The sequence below is a fragment of the Malassezia japonica genome, chromosome 8, assembly GCF_029542785.1.
Source record: "Malassezia japonica chromosome 8, complete sequence".
NCBI classification, from domain to species: Eukaryota; Fungi; Basidiomycota; class Malasseziomycetes; order Malasseziales; family Malasseziaceae; genus Malassezia; species Malassezia japonica.
Window position 1 is genome coordinate 460,119 of NC_083377.1, and position 22,103 is coordinate 482,221.

Genomic DNA, 22,103 nt, shown 5'->3' on the forward strand with positions numbered 1-22,103 from the left:
TCGGCCGAGAAAAAAATTTGGTGCTCCACCTTGCTGCGACGATGAGCGAGGCGGGGCGCTTCCGCTACGTGTCGTTTCACGAGCGTCTGCAAGACGTCTCGATCGATCTCTCGCGCGAGAGCGAGTCGAGCTGGGGGGCGTCGCGGCTGCACGTCGCCGGGCTCGACGCGCCGGCGAGCGCGTTCGCTGCGGCGACCAGTGCGTCGAATGTCGCACAGGCGTCCGATCCGAATAGCACCGCGTTTGGCGTCGCGCTGCGCGAGTGGGGCGAGCTGAATTTGAGCTTGCCGTTCCAGGCGTTTTCGTCCAAGGTGTCTCGCAAAGCGCAGTCGCTCGTGCTGCTGCTGCACCACCGCGACGAGATCGCCGAGGTGCTCGACCAGGGCCTGATGCTCGACGGGCAAAACTGGCTCGCATGGGACGCGCTCCTGGACCTCGTGCCGCGCCTCGCGTTTGACCTCGGCTCGGAATTCCTGCCTGTATACCCCAAGCTGTTGCACGCGCTCCTGCGTGCTTCCACCCAGATGGACAAGAACGTGACGAGGAACGACGAGGGGCTCGCCGCGCGCCTCGTCGAGCGCGCATTTCACTCGGCCGCATGGCTCTTTCGCGCGGTTTCGAGCATCATGATCCGCAGCGCGGACGCGGACCTCTTGCTCGACAGCTGGGCCATCGTCCAAAAGTTCCTCGGCAAAGGCGTCCGCTCGCACACGCGCCGCTTTGCGACCGAGGCGTTTGCGCACCTCGTACGAAAGGCGCCGCACAAGAAACTCGACGTGCTCGTGCCGACGATGCTCGACGATGCGTCCACGCCGAATATCGAGCACGGCGTCGCGGCGACGTTTGCCAACAGCTGCGAAGCGGCGGCGCACGCGCTGCACTCGCGCACGCCGGCGCTCCTCGAGATCTTTTTGCGGAGAGCGGAGCACAAGGACCGCGTGCGGCGCATCGGCACGCACGTCTTTACCGCATTCGTGCACCACTGCCATGCGCCGCAAATGACCAAGGCGCTCGACGTGCTGATCCAGTGGACTAACGAGAGTATGGACAACGAGGACGAGCTGCACACGCTCCTCCTCTGGCTCACGCACACCGCTGCACGCAAGGGCACGCGCATCGCCGACGACGCCAAAGGGGCACTCTTTGCACTCATGCGCACAATCAACGAGCGCCTCACATGGACGGCAGAGCATGCGCCGCTCCTCCAGGCGTACTGCACGCTCCTCGTGATCCTGCTCCCGGTCGGCCGCGTGCAGGACGCGGCGGGCGCTGGCACGGATATCCTCAAGGCCATGGCCGCACGGCCGGCGACCGGCGACTTTGCCGTCGCGTGGGCCGCGATGGAGGGCGTGTGCCGTGCACTGGCCGATTCCTGGCAGTCCTTCCGTGCATTTGTCCTGCCGATGGCCCTCGAGGCCACCGCCGAGCTCCTCGGCGAGGACCGCACAAAGCAGGACGCCGCACTGCTCCTCCTTGCCGACCTCGAGGCACACGGCCACCTCGCGCACTTGCAGTCCGCGCCGCCGACCAGCATCGTCCTGCGCTGGATCCGGCGCACGCGCCAGGCGGTCGATGCGCGCCTCGCCGAGCCGCTCAAGGAGGCGGACGCAGGCCACCTCGCTGCCATCCGCCTCGCGACGCACTTTTCGACCAGTGCCAAGACCAATGTCGCTGCGCTCGTCCAGGGCGTCGTGGCGCTCCAGGAGGCGGCGGACGCGACGCAGCAGGCGACGCTCGGCGCGCTGCTTTCCGGCGCGGTCGACACGGCGGCCGCGGGCAATGCATGGGCGCCGCTCGCCACACTGTTTGAGGGGTCGCCGAGCGTTGCAGAAAAGCTCATTTCGCACACGAGCCATGCGGTGCTTGTTCCCCTCGCCGAGCTCATTGCGCGCGGCGCCGAGCAGGGCTGGGCGCCGCCGAATGCGCCCAACACCACCGCGACTCTGCGCCCGGTGCTCCTTGCGGCGGACCGCGAGTGTGTGCGTGCTGCGCTCCGCATTCTCGCGGCGGTGCACGCCGCAGCGCCGTTCAACGTCTATGACATTATGCTCGCGACCGAAGAGATGCCGCTGGACGTGCCGAACGTCACTGCACGCAACGTCAAGCTGCGGCAGGCGCAGCGCGAGGCGTTCAAGGCGCTGCGTGGCACCGATCCGCAGCTCCAGTCGCTGATCACGTACACGGTCGGCACGCTCAAGGTGAATTTGAAGCCGATCTGGAAAGAGAGCCGCGCGACGCTCGTCGCGCTGGCGGCGCGGCTGCCCGACGAGGTGTGGAAGGTGTCGTTTGAGGAGCTCGAAAAGACGGTGGCCGAGGACAAGGAGGACGAAGAAGAGGAAGAGCACGACGAGGACGACGAGGACGACGAGGACGACGAGGAACAGAAAGAGGACAAAGACGCCGACGAGTACGTCTCGCCGTTTGCCAACGAGCCGCTCGGCTCTGCGCCGTCCGTCCCGGAAGACAAGAACCTCGACGATCCGCAGCTGCGTGCGCGCATCGAGTCGCTGCACGAGCTCCTTCCTCTGTCCGACCCCCGCGACGCGGCGCAGGCCGCGCTCGACGCGCTCTTTGCCCCGCCGCACGTCCGCTTCGACGCGCTGCACTATGCCGACCAGCTCCTCCTTCTGTACGAAGAGCACGCGGTCCTTGCCGAGAAGCACAATACCCCGTTTGTCGACCACGTCCTCGCCGCATGGCCCGGCCTCGTGACCGAAGGCGGCGCGCCAGCCAAGTTCCGTGTCGCGCGCCTGAACCGCTACCTGGACATTTTCGCCGAGTTCAAGAACCCCCGTGCGATGCACTGCGCGGATACCATGCGCGGCCACTTTGTCGCGCTGTGTGCGCACCCCGAAGGGCCGGTGCAGCGCGGTGCCCTTGCGTGCCTTCTTACGTGGAAGGATGCGTGGCTCGTGCACCATGAAGAGCGGCTGCGTGCGCTCCTCGACCCTGCCAAGTTCCGCGAGACGCTCGCGAGTACCAACTTTGGCGTGGGCTCGGAGCAGTTTGCGACCGACCGCGCGTCGCTCATGCCGATCGTCCTGCGTCTGCTGTTCGGCCTGATGGTGTCCCGTCGTGCCGTCAAGACGTCGGGCGCAGGACAGCACGCGCGCCGCACGGCGATCCTCGGTGCGCTGTACGACTGCAGCGCCGACGAGCTTCGCCTGCTGGTCGACCTCATGCTGGAGGCGTTCCCGGAAGAGGGATCAGTCGAGGGCGGCGTCTATGTCCCTGCCGAGCCGTCGGCGACGCTGCGCCAGCAGAACGGCCTGCTCTCCTTCCTCGGCGACGTGCTCAAGCACCTCGGCACGCCGCTTGCGCCGTCGATGCCCCGCCTCGTCGGCGCGGTCGTGTCGATTGCGTGCCATGCGTCGAGCGACGACAACGAGCGTGCGATCCGCCGCCTCGGCCTGCGTCGCCTCGGCGACGTCGTGCGCTACTCGACCGAGCCGGACTGGAGCGTGTACGCCCAGGCGATCCTCACGCGCCTCGTGCATCCCCGCCTTGTGACGCTCGCCGAGGACAGCGTGCAGGCGCCGTCGGCGCTCCTCGACCTCGTGCGCGCATGGGTTGACCGCCGCGACACGCAGCTCGTCTTTTTGTCGGACGCGGCCGTGCTGCGTGGCATCTATGCGTGCCTCGGCAGCGCGAGCATCAAGCCGCCTGTCGCGCACGCGATCCTCGACATTGCCGAAAAGACGCTCGCAAGCGACGACGAGGTGCGCGAGGCCGTCGTGCGCCCGAGTGTCGAGGCGCTGCTGAGCCACCTTTCGGGCCTGGTCAGCCGCACGGTATCGAGCTCGTTTACGTACGTGCTTGCGGGCCATTTGCGCGACGAGCTGCTGCGCCGCGAGGTCGCGCTCCTCTCGACGCTCGGGCCGTACATGACGCGCGCGTCGGACGCGGCGTCGGTCATTGGCCTCCTCGTGCCGTTGATGCGCCACAGCGCGCGTGCGGTGCCCGAGCGCACCAAGCTCGAGCTCTTGCGCACCTTCGAGACGCTCCTGCCCCTGGCGCCGCTCGACGGCGCGGCGTTCAAGGATTTGTACACGCTGTTCTGCCGCCTCGGTGCCGAGCTGCGGTTCCCGGGCGCACGTACGCAGTACGCGGCGGCCTTTGGGCAGCTCGTGCCTGCCGACCCGTCGCTCGCGCGTGTCGCGTCGTGGGTCGCCGACCTGAATGCGTACTCCGCCAAGACGCTCGGCGAGATCGACTTTGACCGCCGCCTCGCGGCGTCGGACGCGATCCTCGCACCAGAGACGGTGGTGACGATACCCGAGTGGCACGCGCTCTTGTTCAATGCGCTCTTCTTTATCACGGACACAGAAGAGCTCGCGATGCGCACGACCGGCGCGGCGATTTTGCAGCGCTTTGTCAAAGAGGCCAAGTCGGACGAGGCGGTGGCGCTCGCACACAGCGTGCTGCTGCCGGGCATCCGCCGGCGCCTGCATGCCAAGTCGGAGCTGGTGCGCAAAGAGGTCTTTACGCTCCTCGGCCTCACGGTCGTCGAGCTCGCGCCGAAACTGCCGCAGATCCAGGAGCTCGAGTGCCTCCTGGCCCGCGGCGACGAGGAGGCGAGCGTCTTTACCAACCTGTACCACATCCAGGCACACCGCCGGACGCGTGCGCTGCAGCGCATCGCGCAGTACGCCGAACAGGGCCTCTTGCGCTCCAAGACGCTTTCGGACCTGTTTGTGCCGATGGCGTGGTACGACCTGCTGCCGAATGCGAGCGGCGGCATCGATATGAACCGCGCCAACGACGCACTGGCGTGCATCCGCCGCATCTGTGCGCAGCTGCAGTGGAGCCACTACTACCACTGGCTCTCGCGCTTCATGAAGGAGATGAAGGAGCATGCGGCCAAGGAGGCGACGTCGGTGTTTGAGCGTCTGCATGTGCGTGGCACGGTCGGCGTGCTCGAGGCTTTCCACTTTGAGATGGAGGAAGGCGATGCAGAGATGCAGGTCGAGGCGGACGACGCCGAAGCGGAAGGCGAGGCTGGTGAGGCAGGCGAGGGCGAAGACGCAGGCGAAGGCGACGACAATGCTGCTCCCCAGCCGGCCGTCTCGGCGCCCCGCCCCCCGCCGTCCCCGGCAGCGATCGCACAGATCGTCACGGAAAAGATCCTGCCGCAGCTGCATTCCACGCTCGATACCAAGGACGAAGAGCGCGTGCCTGCGCGTCTCCCTCTTCTTGTCGGCGCGGCGCGCGTCGCACAGCATCTTCCGCACGAGCGCCGGCGCATCGAGCTCTTCAAGACGTTCTCTGCGCTGGCCATGGCGCTGCGGAGCAAGCTGCAGTCGACGCGCGACACGACGCGCGAGGTCGCGCTGCAGCTCGTGCGTGCGATTGGCGCTCAGTACTTTGCGCCGGTCGTGCGTGAGCTGCGCCGCCTCCTTACGCGTGGCCCCCAAAAGGCCGTGTGTGCGTACACGGTTCACAGCCTGCTTGTCGCGCTCAGCACGCCGACCAAGAGTGCAGCGCCGCTCCTGACGCTCGTCGACGACGGCGTGCCCGACATTGTCGCGGCGGCCGTCGAGGACATCTTTGGCGAGACGAGCGAGGACCGCACGGCGGTCGAGAACAAGACCAAGGTCCGCGAGCTGCGGCAGAGCAAGAGTCTCGACACGGTCGAGCAGCTTGCGCGCCTCTGCTCCCCCACGCGCCTCAACGAGCTGCTGTACCCCCTGCGTGACGTGATGAGCTCGACGGGCGTCCCAAAGACGCTGCACATTGTCGAAGAGTGCCTGCACCGCATCGCATCCGGCGTCAATGCGAACGAGCACCTGGACGCGGATGCGCTGCTGGTCCTGTGCCATACGCTCATTGCGCGTGGCGTGAGTGCCGTCGGCGTCAGCACACGGCCGACCAAGCGCCGCAAAGACAAGGCGGAAGTGCAAGGCACGCGCAAAGAGGCCGAGGCGGTCGTGCGCGACCACCTCACGCAGAACGCGCACCTGTTTGTCGCGCTCGGTCTCGACATGCTCACGACCGCGCTGCGCCGCGGCCGCTTTGACGTGCACGACGAGGCGACGGTCGCCAAGCTCATTCCCCTCGTGCCGGCCGTCGGCGAGACGCTCTATGCGCGCCACGCGCCGGTCGTCGAGCGTGGCCTGCGTGCGGCCGCGGCGCTGAGCCGCTGCCCGCTGCCGAACCTCGGCGAAGGCATGCCGGTCATCCAGCGCCAGATCCTCGCGATTTTGCGGCACACCGGCGGCCTGCACTCGGCCGTGGCCCAGGCGGCGGTGCGTGCGCTGGCGGTGATTCTGCGCGAGTGCAAGGACGCCGCGCCGCAGGAGCAGCAGCTGACCGAGCTGCTGCGCCTCGCTGCGCCCGAGCTCGACGAGCCGAGCGTGCAGGCGAGCGTCTTTGCGCTTTTGCGTGCGATCGTCGCGCGTGCGTTTGTCGTGCCCGAGATCTACGACGTGATGGACCGCGTCGCAGAGCTTCTGGTCACGTCGCACGACGCGCAGGTGCGTGAAGTGTGCCGCTCGCTCTACCTGCAGTTCCTACTCGACTATCCCCAAGGCAAAGGGCGCCTGCAGAACCAGCTGCAGTTCCTCGCCAAGAACCTTGCGTACGAGGTCGAGTCGGGGCGCAAGAGCGTCCTCGAGCTCCTGGGCGCGGTCCTGTCCAAGTTTAGCCCGGCGGTGGTCAACGAGCACGCCGAGCTGTTCTTTGTCGCGCTCATCATGCAGCTTGCGAACGACGAGTCGGTCGCGTGCAAGCAGCAGTGTGCCAAGGTGCTCGGCGTGCTGCTCGGTGTGCTCGACGATCCGGCGCTCGGCAATGTCCTGCGCATGACGCACAAGTGGGGCAGCGCGCCGCAGAACTCGGCGCAGGCGGCTCAGCTCGCTGCGGTCGCGCTCCGTGTCTATGACGTGGCGCTGGCGCGCGGCGATGGGTACGCGCGCATTGCGCCGGACGCGCTGCCGATTGTCAAAGCGGCGCTCCAAGCGAGTGCCGCCGACGAGGACGAGGAGCCCGAGTGGCGCGTCGCCTACCAGGCGCTGCAGACGCTGCAGACGCTTCTTCAGAAGGACGCCGCATCGACGTACGTCAAGATGGGCTCGACGACCGACGACGTGCTGACGATGCTCACGTACCCCCATGCGTGGTGCCGCATCGCTGCGAGCCGCGTCGTCGGTGCGCTGTTTGCCGCCGAGCAGCCGATGGAGCATGCGACGCACATCCGTGCAGCCAAGCAGCTCGTTGCTCAGCTGCACGGCACGACGCTCGACGATGCACTTACGCTACAAATTGTACGCAACTTGGTGTACCTCGGCCGCGTGTTTGCGGAGAAGAGTGTGGACGAGGAGGACGAGGAAGAGGAGGAAGCGGAAGAAGAAGCGGAGGAGGAAGCGGAAGAAGCGGAAGCCGCCGCCGAGCTCGGCACGGCCGAGGCTATGGACGACGAAAGCGACACCGACGCACCTCCTGCCCCAGTCGACGCGCACCTGCAAGCCGTCGAGGCCGAGATCGAGGCGCTGGACACCGATCCCCAGCGCGGCGCCGACGAGAACCCCCTTGCGTGGCTCTTTTCGAAGCTGTCGCACGCCGCGCGCAACTCGCCGCAGGCCGGCAGCCGCGCGAATGCGCCGCAGCGCATCTCGGCGATCCTCAAGTGGTTCGCTGCGATTGCGACACAGCTCGAAGCCAAGCGCCTCGAAAAGTTCCTCGTGCACATCCTCTCTCCCGTGCAGCGCGTCACGGAAGACGAGACGCTGAGCGAGAGTCTGCGCACGCTTGCCGGCGAGGTCCAGGAGCTGGTGCAGAGCCGTGTGACGCCGTCTGCATTCACGCGCGCCTACACGCACGTCCGCCAGTCGATCCAGGAGAAGCGCCGCGAGCGCAAGCATGCGCGCCTGATGCAAGGCATTACCGACCCCGAGCGGGCGGCCAAGCGCCGTGCGACGCGCAACGTCGCGAAGCACGAAAACCGGAAGCGCAAGAATGCGTCCTTCCGCGAGTCGCGCCAGCGCAACATTAAGCGTAGAGCCGACTAGATAGATACATGATTATGATATCAAGGGCCATTATTTCTTCTCGCCGAGCGCCCCCGAAAAGCCGCCCCAGCGCGACAAGAGGGACTGTGCCGAGCGCGCGCGCGGCCCCTGCGCGTCTGGCGCGTCTGGCGCGCGCTGGCGCTCGGCCTTGACGAGAAAATAGTCTTGGTCGCCGCCCCGTGCGCCGGACGCGAGCGGCGCCGCCTCGCGCACCACGTCGCGCACCGACGGCGCCGTCTTCCACGCGCGCTCTGCATCATGGAGCGTCGCATAGGCAATATTGTCCTCGGGGCGCGCACTATAGGGTATCCGGATGCGCCCGTGCTTTTGGTGCGCGGCCTTGAGCATGCGCTCCGCGCCGTCGGCATCGCGAAATAGAAGCGAGCCGTAGCCTAATAAACTCCCATCGACCTGCGTCAGACAGGCTACGTACCCGTGGAAAGGAGCATTGCTGCACGGGCCCAAACCGCTTCGCACAGTATGCCACGAGCGCAAGGCAGTGATGGGGGCCCAGCCGCCATCCCTCGCTCGGACCCCGCAGATGCACAAAGAGCGCCGCACGTTGGGCCATGGAAAGTGGCACGTGGCGCGCACGGTCAGCATGCGTCTTGCATGGCAAGTCGGACTGGCGTGGGCGGCCGCGTGCGTGCTGCCAGTCACGCCGGCCAAGGCGGATGTGGCCGCGCTGGACGTGTCGTGGGGTCGTATGGATGATGCACAGCTCGTTTCGCTGTTTGAAAAGAGGTACTCGCCTGCCGAAGGGCTCAACACGTCGCTGGCGGCGCTGCGGAGTTTGCTGGACGAGGCACACGTCGACGTCGAGCTGCCGGCGGCGCCCAGCGCGGTGTCTGCGGCGGCGCGTAGCCTTGCCAGTGCTGGCGATGCGCTCGGCCTGCGCCGTGCGGCCGACGGACTCCGGCGGCAGGTGCAGGTGTGGACGTTGCGGCACCAGCAAGTCTATGCACATTCCGAGCACGGCAAGGAAGTGTATACCGGTCCACTGCGCAAGGCGATTGCGATCGTGGCGCACTGGATCATGCGGCCAGCGCCGGAGCCGCACCGGCCGCCGTATACGTACTATGATGCGACGGACCAATGGCCCGACTGGGACTTTGACGAAACACGGGCGGCCGTTGCTGCCGCCGCCCACAAGGTGCAGCCCATTACGAATGGCTGGGAACAGGCCATGTGGGGACCGTTTGTTGAAGGACTTGCACAGAGCACTGTACCGGCGATGCAGGCCGTGCAGGACGCGTACGATGCAGCTCCTAAAGAGCGTGCGCTCTTCTTTTACTTTCGCAAGGCTGTACAAAGCCTGTTCAAAAATACCAAGACGCCGAGCGCCGAAGTGCGCGAGACAAGCGCTACGCAGCGCCGTGCTTTGGCCATCCGTCTCCTCGAGTGGGTCGCGTTTTCGGGCGATTCAGCGGGGCTCGAGATGCGCACGACCCATGTGCAACGTGACGCTCTGTGGATCCTCGGCGAGCACTCGTTATGGGGCACGCACGGAGCCTCCCCTAATATATCCCGTGCTATTCACTCTTTTGAACGGCTTGCTGCTTCTGGCAATGCCACGGCACATGCCCGCCTCGGCTTCCTCTACAGCAGTCCTCTGATGAAAGGGGTGTACAATACTAGCACACACCTGGACCGTGCGCTTCTTCATTATGCAATGGCTGCCGAGCAAGGCGAGCGGCATGCCGAGCTTGCCCTTGCAAGTCGTTACCGATTTGGATTCGGTGTAAAGCAAAATTGTACCAAAGCACTGTACCACTACGAGCGCCAGGCCAACAAGTCCTACGATCTGTCGACGACCGTGATAGGCGGCCGAATGCCTTCGTACAGCAAGTGGTCCATTTATGTCCTCGAGGGGATTGTACGGCGTACCCGTGATATTCCGACCAGGCTATATTATAACCTCCTGGAGAGAGACGCGAACACTTTATATGTGGTCGCGTCCGATGAGGACCTACCAGGTTCTACACTCGATACGTTGAAACGATACCGCACGCTTCTCCATCAACAGCACGTTCGACACCATCTTCTGGAAATGGCCAATGCAAGGCAGATTCACGATACAGGTCTTTTGTACCTAATTGCCCGTGCCCTTTACCATGGCAGTTTTGTCAGCCAGAGTGAGACGATCGGCGCATTTCCGCGCAACTTGACCAAGAGCGCACAACTCGCTGAACAAATTGCGCGGCGTTTGTGGCCCCATCCGAGTACAGAGAAGAAGCAAGCGCTGAGCGATAAGGAACAAAATATCGCGGTAAGAGCCGCTCTGCAACTTGGGATGCAGTACCTCCGTGGCGAAGGCGTCGCACAGAATATCAAAGCGGCGCATGAATGGTTTACGCGTGTAAAAGAGATGAATAAAGAGACCAACTCCTTCCAGAGCGCGCGTGCCTCCCATGGTCTGGCTTTAATTTCTATCCATGGCGTCGGTGGGTATCCAGCAGACAAGGAGTTGGCGCTCAAGCACTTAAAAGAACTCGACACTTCGGGAGAACCTGTTTTCTCCTTCGCACCTCGCCTTGATTTGGAGCTTGCAAGCCTCTACCTAAAAGAAGGTGATTATGACCAAGCGCGCAACCGCATGGCGCATACACTGGAAGTTATCTCTATGTTGGACATGAAAACCTTTGTCTACCCCCGCGTCGAGAGGCCTTACATCCAGGGTGTTGTGCGCAAGGATTCGTTTATGAACGACAAAGGAAATTTTTGCAATGATGTTGTGGAAGCTTTCCAAGAGGCTGCCGAGCGCGGCGACTGGGAAGATCCTATATACCACCGCGGTACTGCCGCGTATGCACGCAACGATATACCCCGTGCGCTTCTGGCCTTTGCCCTTGCCGCGGATAATGGAATGTGGGAGGGCCAAGTCAACTCGGCCTACCTATTGGACCAAAGTACGTAACCCATCTCACCCAGACAAGTATGCCTTGCACGTAACACCGTCGCAACGGACGAATGCTGCGGCACTGCAGTTCTGGTCACAGGCTTCACTCAATCATGGCGCCGCAACCCAAGCTGGAACTGCACCACTCAGTCTCCGTGTTTGTAATTCCCAGTTATACCTGGACGTGCCGGTTGAAGAAGCACACCATCGTGCCCTCGACTGTTACCTCGGCCACGCCAATGATACGCAGCCTCTCGCGTATTCCCACCTACAAGCAAGCTGGCTCTATGAATCAAGCCCTCATGTCCGCAACCTAACACTCGCCAAACACCACTTCATACGTGCTTTTGGCGGCGCAAAGCAGAACGAAGCCTTGATCTTGTTATGGATGCGCGTCCGCCTTCAAGCGCGTGCCTTTGCCGAAGCAATTCATTATCGCGATTGGACGCGCGCTTTCCCATAGCCACGTGGCGCGCACGGTTCCCTTTAATGCATATTGCATGGCTTGGCCTGCTGGTAGTTGTTGTATGCGTGCTTTCGGTAGCACCGCGCAGCACACCAGCAGATGGGCTGGATGAGTCGTGGATTAATTTTAGCGATGCGCAACTTCATTCCCGACTCGAACAAACGTTCACCGCACCCGAGGCCCTGGATGCCGCATTGGCCATCCTGCGGAGCTTGTTGGACAACCCGAACGTTGAAGGCGAGACGCTGCTGGTACAGGGAAACCACTTGAGCTCCTACTTTACTCTTTCAAAGGTATGTGATGTGATTGGTTTGCATCATATGGCGGAGCGACTCCGCCAGCGGGCGCAGCAAAAAAGGTCGCAGCACCCGCTCCATGGAAACGCCAAGCCAGGCAAGGCCGGAAAAACTTGGCGGCCTCCCCATACATACTATGACGCGACGGATCTATGGCCTGATTGGGACTTTGATGCAGCAAGAGCTGCACTTGCAGTAGATGTGCACAATGTGCAGCCTGTTACCAATGGATGGGAACAGACCATGTGGGGTCCGTTTGTCAAAGGAATCGAGCCGCGCACCGTACCTGGGTTGCAGACCATACAAGACGCACATGATACAACTCGAAAACAGCGCGCACTGCTGTATCTCTTTGGTAAATTGCTCCAGCGCGCTTGCTGGAGGTCTCCGACTCGAACTGCAGAGGTGCTAGAGTCGACAGAAACACAGAAGCGCACCCTCGCCATTCGTCTTCTCGAGTGGGTCGCCATTGGAAGCGCAGATCGCAATGTCCTTGAAGCCGATACGACCGACGTCCAATGTGACGCTCTGTGGATCCTCGGCGAGCACTCGTTATGGGGCACGCACGGAGCCTCCCCTAATATATCTCGTGCTATTCACTCTTTTGAGCGGCTCGCTGCTTCTGGCAATGCCACGGCACATGCCCGCCTCGGCTTCCTCTACAGCAGTCCTCTGATGGGAGGGGTGTACAATACGAGCACGCACCTCGACCGTGCGCTTCTCCATTATACGATTGCTGCCAAGCAAGGTGAGCGACACGCCGAGCTTGCCTTGGCGCACCGCTATCGGTTTGGTCATGGTGTTAAGAAAGATTGTGCCAAAGCACTATACCATTACGAGAGCCAGGCCAGCAAGTCGTATTCAATGTCAACGGCCGTGCTAGGCGGCCGTGTGCCCTCATACAGCAAGTGGTCGATTCATATTCTTGATGGGATCGTACGGCGCACTCAAAAAGTTCCCAAGATGCTGTACCATACCCTGAATATAAGGGATACCGGAACAATGATTTTCGCTTCAAGTTCAGATCCTGACATGCCGTCTGCAGCCTTGAAAGCTCTGGAAAAATATCCTAGCCTGCTGCAAAGGGAACATACTCGTCATCATTTGCTCAATTTGGTAAACGCTGGTCAGGTCCATGATGCCCGCCTTTTGTATATCCTCTCTCGTGCTCTCTATCATGGCAGTTTTTTTGGTCCGAGCGAGACAATCGGTGAATTCCCTCGTGATTGGATCAAGAGTGCCCAGTTAGCCGAGCAAGTCGCGCAGTTGATGTGGCCCAAAACAGGGTCGAAGAGGAAAGAACTCAGCCCAGACGATCGGAAGCTCGCTATGAAAGCAGCCGAACAGCTTGGTATGCAGTACCTTCTTGGCGAAGGTGTCGCGCAGAACGTCGACATTGCATATCAATGGTTCATGCGTGCGAAAGAAGTTGACAAGGGTTTGCCCAGACACTTAGTCGGAAGCGATTTTAGTTTTCGTGCCTCACTTGGCTTGGGTCTCATTGCGTTGCATGGTGTCAGTGGGAATGCCCAGAATACAGAACTGGCACTCGAGCATTTTAATGCTCATAAGCTCTGGAAGGAGGGCCAAAAGAAAAAATCACCATTCCTCGACTTTGAGCTTGCCAAATTGGATCTTCAAAAGGGAGATATGGACAGCGCACGCGAACAACTCATCCAACCCCTTGATTCGATCAACTTATTCGGGAGCTGGACGTATCTTTACCCTCGTGTTGAGAATCCCTATGTACATGGCGCCGTGCGCTTAGACTCATTTCTGAAAGAGAAAGGAAATACATGTGAAGATGTTGTGGAAAAGTTCAAAGAGGCAGCCGAGCGTGGCGACTGGGCCGATCCTATATACCACCGAGGCTCAGCGGCATATTCCCGCAACGATATTCCCAGTGCACTTTTGTCATTTGCCATTGCAGCTGACGCAGGTGTATGGGAGGGTCAAGTGAATTCTGCCTACTTACTCGAAGCAAGTACGTATTTTATCTCACCTAGACAAGAACGCTCTACTTCAAATGCTCAATTATTCGGCTGACGCAGTCGCACTTCAGTACTGGTCGCATGCTGCACTATACAACAGTTCATCGATCCCCGAAAGAAGCGCATTCCCAAAATTACGCGTATGCGACGCCCAGCTGCGTTCCAATACATCCACTCAAGAAGCACACCAGCGTGCCGTTCAATGTTATGAGCATTTTGCACGGGCTCGTCTCCCAAGACGCTATGAGTACGACATGCAACACGTCGCACATTTGCAAGCAAGCTGGCTCTACGAATCCAGTCCGCACGTCCGCAACTTGACGAGCGCCAAGTACCATTACTACTTTGCTTCATTAGACGCAGCACCTTACGAATTCTTCATCCTGCAGTGGATCCGCTTCCGCCTTCTCACACGCGCAATTCTCGACGCGATTCAATATCGCGATTGGACGCGTGCCTTTCTTAACGACTAGGAGTAGGACGTATATGGCACTTTTTAATGGTTTAACGCCATATCCCAATCCAACGATGCATAATGCGTACAACGCACATGTTTGGCCCTAAACAAACGTGCAACAAGTCATTCAGGCGACCCTCGAATTCTTTTGCGTGCTCAAAGAGATACTGCCGAGGGCATTACCTTTTATCCTCTCAAGACAAAAGGATACACTGTATTGCAATCGAGTTGAGAACAGGCGTGCATGTGGGCCAAGCTGCCCACGTCCTTGCTAATCTGTTGTCCTGGCTACGATACCTCACCTGGACGCTGCGCTAGCGATACCCATGTTGCGCATGATCGAGACAATCTCTCATCACCAGGCAATAACAGTATGGCCCCCATTAGGAGTCGTTAATTTATTCCGTAGTCGTTCAAAGGCATTTGGACTATATGAGAGTGCTTTTCTGAGATGATAGATGGGGCATCATTTGTTCGGTTTTAGATGGTCAGCGCGAAGGCAAACTACTCGAAACAAGCGGTTATAACTTTCATAAAATCGAGAACCGCTTAAACAAATATGATTAAGGAAAGTGCAATAACTCTCCCTCGATCACAATTTTGATGCTTTGGCCATTACTACCCAACACTTGTCCGACCGACACGTGGTTGATATTTTTGTCGAAATACACATGTTCAGCCTGGCATTAGACTCACGATGTGTACGTACTTGATCCTTGAATGCATTCCAAACGTAGGTTGAGTTCCTCTGAAATGCATGGAGTAGCTGTGCCATGATAGGATCTGTTTAAGTTGTTGGTATCCGTACCATAGAATGGTCCTCTTATTTCGTAGTTCACAATATTAGAAGCAAGACCGGCATTGTTGGCAATAATATGTTGGTGTTGGTTTAGCTGGAAAAACGAAACCAGCTTCGCGATGTCACTTTCAGTTGGACTTGCAGTACCGTCTAAGCTAATTATGAGTACCAACCTGATAACATACATCTTGGAAAGATGATTTAAACCCAAATCAAGCGCTTTCGCTATTGCGCTCATTGGCTTACCACACTCCGTCATCGCCGCCTTCAAGGACATGATAAAGTTGAAGTAAAGAACTTGAGCAGTAAACTTTTCATACTCGAGTTTGAAAGCCTCATATTCAGCTTGTGTTGCATATATGTGTTTGGTATCCTTTCTAGTGCCACTCTGGAAAGTAATCGCAAAGATGCGGTCTTGCTTCATGAAATCAATATCACAGACCCAATCACCAGGGATCTCATCTAGCCATTGAGACTAGCGTAAGTAATAAATATTCACTCACATGAGCATACACTTGATCAAGGATATCCTTGGAACATACGAACAACGTCCAGTTAAGCGTGGCGAGGAATTGTACTGTTGTGAGATGTGATTGTGCGGACCTTGGTGGTTAAATAGAATCTGACCGCTCGCTTGAATATGACTCCTGATAATTCCGCAAAAAAACCTCTCTTCGAAGGTCAAGTGTAACATATCGTATATACAACCCTTTTCATGTTCGTCCGGGATTTTGATCCCACTCAAGCTTAATATAAATAGGATGCTCTAGCAACGTACATGTCCTCCAAGGCCCATTCATCAATTCTCACCACCTTTGCCAGATCACTAGTGCTCATATTCTTCTCGCGTTGCACATTATGTATGGCTTCGGCATAGTGCTCGATAATCCAACTGAGAACCTGTTTGTATGGAGTAGGATACATCAAGGGGTGTGAAAAAAAGCGAGTAGCTAGGAGAAAAAATTGTGCCATTCTATTAAGTCTAAAAGTTCTAGCACAGCCACTGTACGGAAGAGGTAGCTCGTTGGAAGGACGCATTAGGTCGGTATGCATATGCGTGCACGCTCCTGCCGCTTCCTATGGATGTGGAGGCCCGCACACTCATTGGGTGCCACGCGTTGCCGAGCACCTTCCCATAGCCACGTGGCGCGCACGGTGCTTCTTCCACGATGCGCTTGCGCTGGGTCGTGGGCCTGGTGCTCGCCTCGTGCGTCGGAGCGCAGCATAGCAATGCAGAGACTGCGTACCAGGATGCACTGGCGCAGCTTCGTGAGCTGGTGGATACCTCCATCGACCCCGTCGTGACGTCGTCGACGCCGTGGCTCGGGGCGCTGGTCGAACGTGCCGCCCACCTCGCCGAACGAGTCGGTATGGACGGTGTTGGCCGCCGTATGCGCGTCGACGCACAGCAGTGGTCTCTGCGCCACCGAGCCAAGGCCACCGAGCCTGCGGGCCTCTCTGAGCGCGTCGCGGCGTGGCTCGACCAGTCGCCGACCCGTGGCGCTCCCCGCGAGCCACACACCTTTTACGATGTGCCGGACCACGCGCTGTGGCCAGATTGGGACTTTGATGCTGTGAAAGCAGGGCGTGCACAGGCGCGCAAGCAGCACATGGCCGTGCTCAACGGATGGGAGCAGGCCATGTGGGGCCCGTTTGTTGCCGACCTCTTTGATGCGCCGAACGAGGCCGTGCAGCGCGTTATCGATGCGCATGATGCCGCCGAGCGCTATGCGATGCTCTCGAGCTGGATTGCAAACGTCTCGAAAAGTTATGTGCCAGAGACACTGCTCACTGCGCTGGAGCGGAAAAAAGATACCAAGAAGGCCACCGAGGCCAAGCACAAAAGGGCCCGTGCCATTGCGCAGCTCGAGTGGGCCGCATTCGAGGGGGAAATGTCGCCCGAGTCGGTGATTGACGCGACGTTTGATGCGGCGAATGCCACCGGGCGCCCCCTCAACGTGCACGCCGACGCCCTGTGGGTCCTCGGCGAGCACTCGCTCTGGGGCACGCACGGTGCGCAGCCCAACATTTCGCGCGCGATCCGCGCGTTTGAGCGTTTGGCGGATACCGGAAACGCGACTGCGCATGCGCGCCTCGGGTTCCTGTACAACAGCCCGTTGCTCACGACGCTGTACGGTATCGAGCCCCAACCCGAGCGCTCCCATGTACACTATACGCTCGGCGCGCAAGAAGGCGAGCGTGCCGCGCAGCTCGCGGTTGGCTACCGCTACGACCGCGGCCTCGGTGTCCCCCCCGACTGCATGGAGGCGCTCGCGTGGTACGATGCCGCGGCGCAGCAGGCCTACAAGACCTATCTGGAAGGCCCAATTGGCGGGCGCAGACTGCCGTATGCCAAGCTGCGTCTGAGCGACCGCGCGGCACTGAAGCGCGGCTTGCAGCGCGGCCTCGCATCGGGCATGGACAACCTCTTGCTCCTTGCCAAGCTGTACCGCCCTGCCGTGCGGCGCCTCGTGAGCCAGGAGCCGCTCGCACTGCAGGATACGCACACGCTAGGTGGCCTGCTCGACGCGTACGAGCACCAAGGCGGCGCGTTCCAAACCGCGCGCCTCTCGTTCCTCGCCCATGCCTTGTACCGCGGCAGTGTCGTCGGCGAGGCCGAGGCGATCGGCGCCGTGAGCCGCGACTTTCGGCGGGCGCACCGCTTTGCGCTCATCGTCGCGGAGCAGCGGTGGCCCGCACCGGTGGCGCTCGAAAACTTTGCGTGGCCGTCGACGCGCCCCGACGGCACGCTCCAGGCGGCATACCGCGCGGCAGAGGTCGAGGAGAGCGTGCGTGTGCACGCGGCGAATAGTGCTGCGCTCCTTGGGCAAATGTACCTGCGTGGCGACGGCGTCGCGCAGGACTTTGTCAAGGCCAAGGTGTGGCTTACGCGTGCGGCGCTCGACGGCAATACGCGCGGCGCTCATGCGCTCGGTCGCATGTTTGAGCACGGCTGGGGCGGCACGCCGGACCTCGAGCGTGCGAGCAAGATCTACGAGTCCGCCAAGGCGAAAGAGTCTGCGCCGGACGTTGCGCTGGAGATGGCCAAGGCGTACATGCATGCACAGCAGCCCGACAAGGCGCTGACGCAGCTCGCGATCGCTGGCAGCGTCTCTGATTTGAAAGATGCGCGCGAGTCGACGCTCCTCGAGACGGGTTTCGAGGTGCAGTACCTCGCCGGCGCGATCCGTGCAGACTGGGCGTACCACCAAAACCAAAGCGCGACCAACTGCGCGGCGGGCCTCCCGGGCCTGAAACGTGCGGCAGAGCGGGGCGACTGGGACGACCCCATCTTTCACCGCGCCGAGGCTGCGCACGTACGCCGCGACGTCGCGACGTCGCTCATGGCGTGGGCGGTGGCGGGGGCATCCGGCATCGAGGAGGCGCAGGACAATATCGCGTACGTCCTCGATCCGGTGCGCTCGTACCTGCGTCCTGCGCCGGAGCAGCCGACCGACCGCACGGCGCTTGCATTCTGGGCGAACAGCGCGCTGCAAGGCAGCCCGCATGCGATGATCAAGCTATGCGACTACCTGCGCCTGGCGCGGGGAACGAATGCGACGGCACACCGCGCCGCACAGTGCTACCTTGCACTGGTGGACGGCGACGCGAGCCTCGTCGTGCCCCGCTGGCACCTCGCGCAGATGTACGAGAGCGGCGATGGCGTGCTGCAGCCGGACTATCCTCTGGCGAAGCGGTACTATGACATGGTCGCGGCGCTTGCGCCGACCGATGCGGTGCTTACCGCCTTCCCGGCCCTGATTCGACTGCACGTGAAAGCATTTTGGCGTTTGCTGAAAGGCGACGACACGGCGCGCCGCCTGCTGCATGCGTATATTGGCGGGAAAAAAGAGGCGCAGCCGCCGGCCAAGGCCAAGGCCAAAACCAAGACGCCGTCGCTGCCGGACGACGTGTGGCTCGACTGGGCCGTCGACCTTGCCGTGTTTTCGATGGGGATCGTGTGCTTGGTCGTGCTGATGTATGTGCGCAGGGTCGTGCAGCGCCGCAGAGATGCGGCGAATGTGCAGCTTGCGCAAATGCAGGCGCTGCGCTAGGGATTGTAGGTGATGTAGATGCGAGCACGGACGACTATGGATGGGTGTGGACTATATAGGCTGGGACGTCCTTGGTCGGTGAGACTTGGACATTTCGAGATGCTTCGACTGTTCTGTAGCATCGTTGGGACGCGCTATTCCCATGGGATCCGATAATGTGGTATTTCCAGATAGTCACTCGAATTGTGCCTGATTTTGCGCCACGTCTTGCTGCTCCTGCCAAACTTCGTATATCGCATATACATTATAGTCACAATCCCTATATATTTCCTTCACTTTTCATTCCCCATTCCTTTCCCATTCCTTTCCCATTCCTTTCCTCCTCTCATTTCTACTACATACACACACCCGCCTTCCCCCCGCCACGCCAGTGTGTTTATCCATTGTGGCCTGTGCGTGTTGTTCTCTCGGCCGAGGTGTCGACGTGGAAGGTGTCTCTCTCCTTCCATATGCGCCCCTTCCCCACCGGCGTGCTGACGGTGCTGGTGTACGCCGCCTTTGCGGTGTTCCTTGCACCGCCCGCAGCTGCGATTGGCGTAGTGAGTATTGACTACGGCACGGAATGGATCAAGGCTGCGCTGGTCAAGCCCGGCATGCCCTTTGATGTTGTGCTGAGCCGCGACTCGAAGCGCAAGGTCCAGGCGAGCGCCGCCTTCAAAGGCAAGGTGCCTGCCGACGGCAACCTTGCGCGGCAGGAGCGCCTGCTTGGCAGTGATGCGTATGCGTACGCATCGCGCGACCCCCTGCAGAGTTTCCACGCGGCCAAGCTCCTCCTTGGCCAGTCGTGCAATGCGTCGTTCCCCCGGGCGGTCGAGATGTACCGCGATGTGTTCGGCAACGACGTTGTGCCCCTCTCCTGGAACTCGACGGGTTCGTCGTGTGTCCTGCGTCCCTCGCCGGAGAGCGAGGCGTTCTGGCGCCCCGAAGAGATTGTCGGCATGGAGCTCGACCACATCCGGGAGCTTGCCGAGGACACCGCCGGCGAGATGCTCAGCATCGGCGTCGTGGCCGGTTCGCAGGGCTACTTTGGCGCGCAGCGCGGCCTCGACACGGTGATCACCGTGCCGATCTTCTTTACGGCGCTCGAGCGCCAAGCGTTGATGGACTCTGCGCTCCTTGCCGGATTCCGCCCCCACATGATCAGCGACGGTGCGGCGGCGGCCGTGAACTACGTGCAGAGCCGCTCGTTCCCCAAGCCCGAGCGCCACATTTTCTTTGACGTCGGTTCCGGCGCGTCGCGTGCGTCGCTTGTGGAACTCTCGGAGAAGCCGGCGCCCGAGGCCAAAGGCAAGGTGCTCACCGACGTGCGCGTCGTCGACGCCGCGTGGGAGCGCGAGGCCGGTGGTCTGGCGCTTGATATGCTCGTGCGCGACCTGCTCGTCGAGCAGTTCGACAAGCAGCACGGTGCTGCGATCCAGGGCTCGGTCAAGAGCGACAAGCGTGCGATGGCGCGTCTCCTGCGTGAGGCGAACCGCGTGAAGCATGTGCTGTCTGCGAACGCCGCGGCGGTGAGCAACGTCGAGTCGCTTACGCACGACATCGACTTCCGTGCGTCGATCGAGCGCGAGGCGTTTGAGGCGGCGATGAAGAGTGCGGGCCTGTTGGACCGCATCACCTCGCCGCTGACCGAGCTGCTGCAGCGCACGAAGCGTACGATGAACGACATCGACTCGGTGGTGCTCATTGGCGGATCGACGCGTGTCCCGGCGGTGCACGCGGCGCTGCGCGCGGCTGGCATTCCCGATGCGAAGCTCGCGGTGAATGTCAACGCGGACGAGGCGGCGGTGATGGGTGCGGCCGCGTACGGCGCGACGATGCAGCCGTCGCTGCGTATGAAGCAGGTGTCGGTCACCGACGGCAACATGTACGCGGTCGACATGAGCGACGTCTCGACGCAGCAGCACACGACCATCTTCCCTGCTGGCCCCCGTGAGCACGAGCAGTTCCACTACGAGGTCGAGGGTGCGGACGAGGACTTTGGCGTGACGCTGTCGTATGCGCCCGAGTCGCTCGCGCGCCTGCCGAATGGCGAGCAGGGCCCCCTGATGCATGTCCAGCTCGAAGGCATCAGTGCGGTGCTTGGCGAGCTGCGTGCCGCGAATGAGCTCAAGAACGTCGACGTGCTTGTCAACGCGACGATCTCCACGTCGCCGCCTGGTGTGTACACCGTGCACAATGCGAACCTCAAGGTGACGCCCAAGACGACCGTCGCCGGAGCGCTGAAGAACTTCTTTAAGCTGTCGGACGAGCCGGCGGCGAACGCGACGAATGCCACCGAGCCGATTTCCTCCGAAAAGGTCGAGTCGCTGACGCTCGACACGCGCTACCTCACGCGCTCGGTGCCGCTGGCGGGCACGGACAAGCTCAAGTCGCTCGAGCGCCTGCGCCTGATTGTGCACGAGGCCAAGCAGCGTGTGCTCAAGGACACGGCCTCGAACCAGCTCGAGGCGACGCTGTACCAGGCGCGCGAGCTGCTCGACGACGCCACGTTTGCGCCGTCCGTCGCCGCGTCCGAGCGCAAGTCGATCCTCGCCGGCGCGGACAAGACGGCCGAGTACCTTGCCGGCGCCGTCGAGGACGCGAGTGCCGACGAGGTCCAAAAGCGCCTGCGCGAGCTGCACAAGCTCCTCGAGCCGGCGAAGCGCCGCGTCGAGCAGGCGGCCAAGCGCCCGGCGGCGACGACGGCGCTGCGTGCGACGCTGGACGAGGGCACGGCGTTCATCCAGGAGGCCAAGGCGAACCTCACCGAGGCGCTCAAGGCGTCGGCCGCGAGCAAGTACACCGCTGCTGAGCTCGACTCGCTCACCTCGCAGCTCGACAAGGACCGCAAGTGGCTCGACGACGGCGAGCGCGCGCAGGCCTCGCGCAAGGCCGACCAGGACGCGGTGCTCCTTGCAGAGGACATGGACCGCCGTGCAAAGAAGGTGCGCGATGCGCTCACGCGCCTGCGCCGCCGCCGCATTCCCAAGACGCGCCCGAAGAAGAAGGAGAGCGCGAGTGCGAGCGCCACCGAGAGCCCCACCGAGAGCGCCACCGCCACCGGCAGCGCCACCGAGAGCGCCACCGAGAGCCCCGCCTCCAGCACCTCCACCTCGGCCACGCCCGAGGTGCCGATCCACGAGGATTTGTAGTGG

The 22,103-nt window shown here is 61.5% G+C and overlaps 5 protein-coding genes across 5 annotated transcripts; 4 read left to right on the forward strand and 1 right to left on the reverse strand.

Moving 5' to 3' along the window:
* Positions 1-41: 41 nt before the first annotated feature.
* On the forward strand, positions 42-8,006 carry UTP20 (U3 snoRNP protein; the record flags this gene model as incomplete). Its single annotated transcript, XM_060267987.1, has 1 exon — positions 42-8,006. One exon carries the CDS (start codon positions 42-44, stop codon positions 8,004-8,006), a length of 7,965 nt encoding a protein of 2,654 aa, XP_060123970.1.
* A 30-nt stretch (positions 8,007-8,036) lies between these two features.
* MJAP1_004067 (uncharacterized protein) lies at positions 8,037-8,455 on the reverse strand (the record flags this gene model as incomplete). The annotated part of the gene is made up of 2 exons (XM_060267988.1): positions 8,037-8,398; positions 8,440-8,455. The coding sequence occupies 2 exons, from the start codon at positions 8,453-8,455 to the stop codon at positions 8,037-8,039; spliced, it is 378 nt and encodes a 125-aa protein (XP_060123971.1).
* Positions 8,456-8,607: 152 nt separating this feature from the next.
* Positions 8,608-9,622, forward strand: MJAP1_004068 (uncharacterized protein; the record flags this gene model as incomplete). Its single annotated transcript, XM_060267989.1, has 2 exons — positions 8,608-9,505; positions 9,615-9,622. 2 exons carry the CDS (start codon positions 8,608-8,610, stop codon positions 9,620-9,622), a joined length of 906 nt encoding a protein of 301 aa, XP_060123972.1.
* Positions 9,623-16,083: 6,461 nt separating this feature from the next.
* On the forward strand, positions 16,084-18,969 carry HRD3 (ERAD-associated protein; the record flags this gene model as incomplete). The annotated part of the gene is made up of 1 exon (XM_060267990.1): positions 16,084-18,969. The coding sequence occupies one exon, from the start codon at positions 16,084-16,086 to the stop codon at positions 18,967-18,969; it is 2,886 nt and encodes a 961-aa protein (XP_060123973.1).
* Positions 18,970-19,418: 449 nt separating this feature from the next.
* LHS1 (lumenal Hsp70 protein) lies at positions 19,419-22,100 on the forward strand (the record flags this gene model as incomplete). Its single annotated transcript, XM_060267991.1, has 1 exon — positions 19,419-22,100. One exon carries the CDS (start codon positions 19,419-19,421, stop codon positions 22,098-22,100), a length of 2,682 nt encoding a protein of 893 aa, XP_060123974.1.
* Between the last annotated feature and the right edge of the window lie 3 nt (positions 22,101-22,103).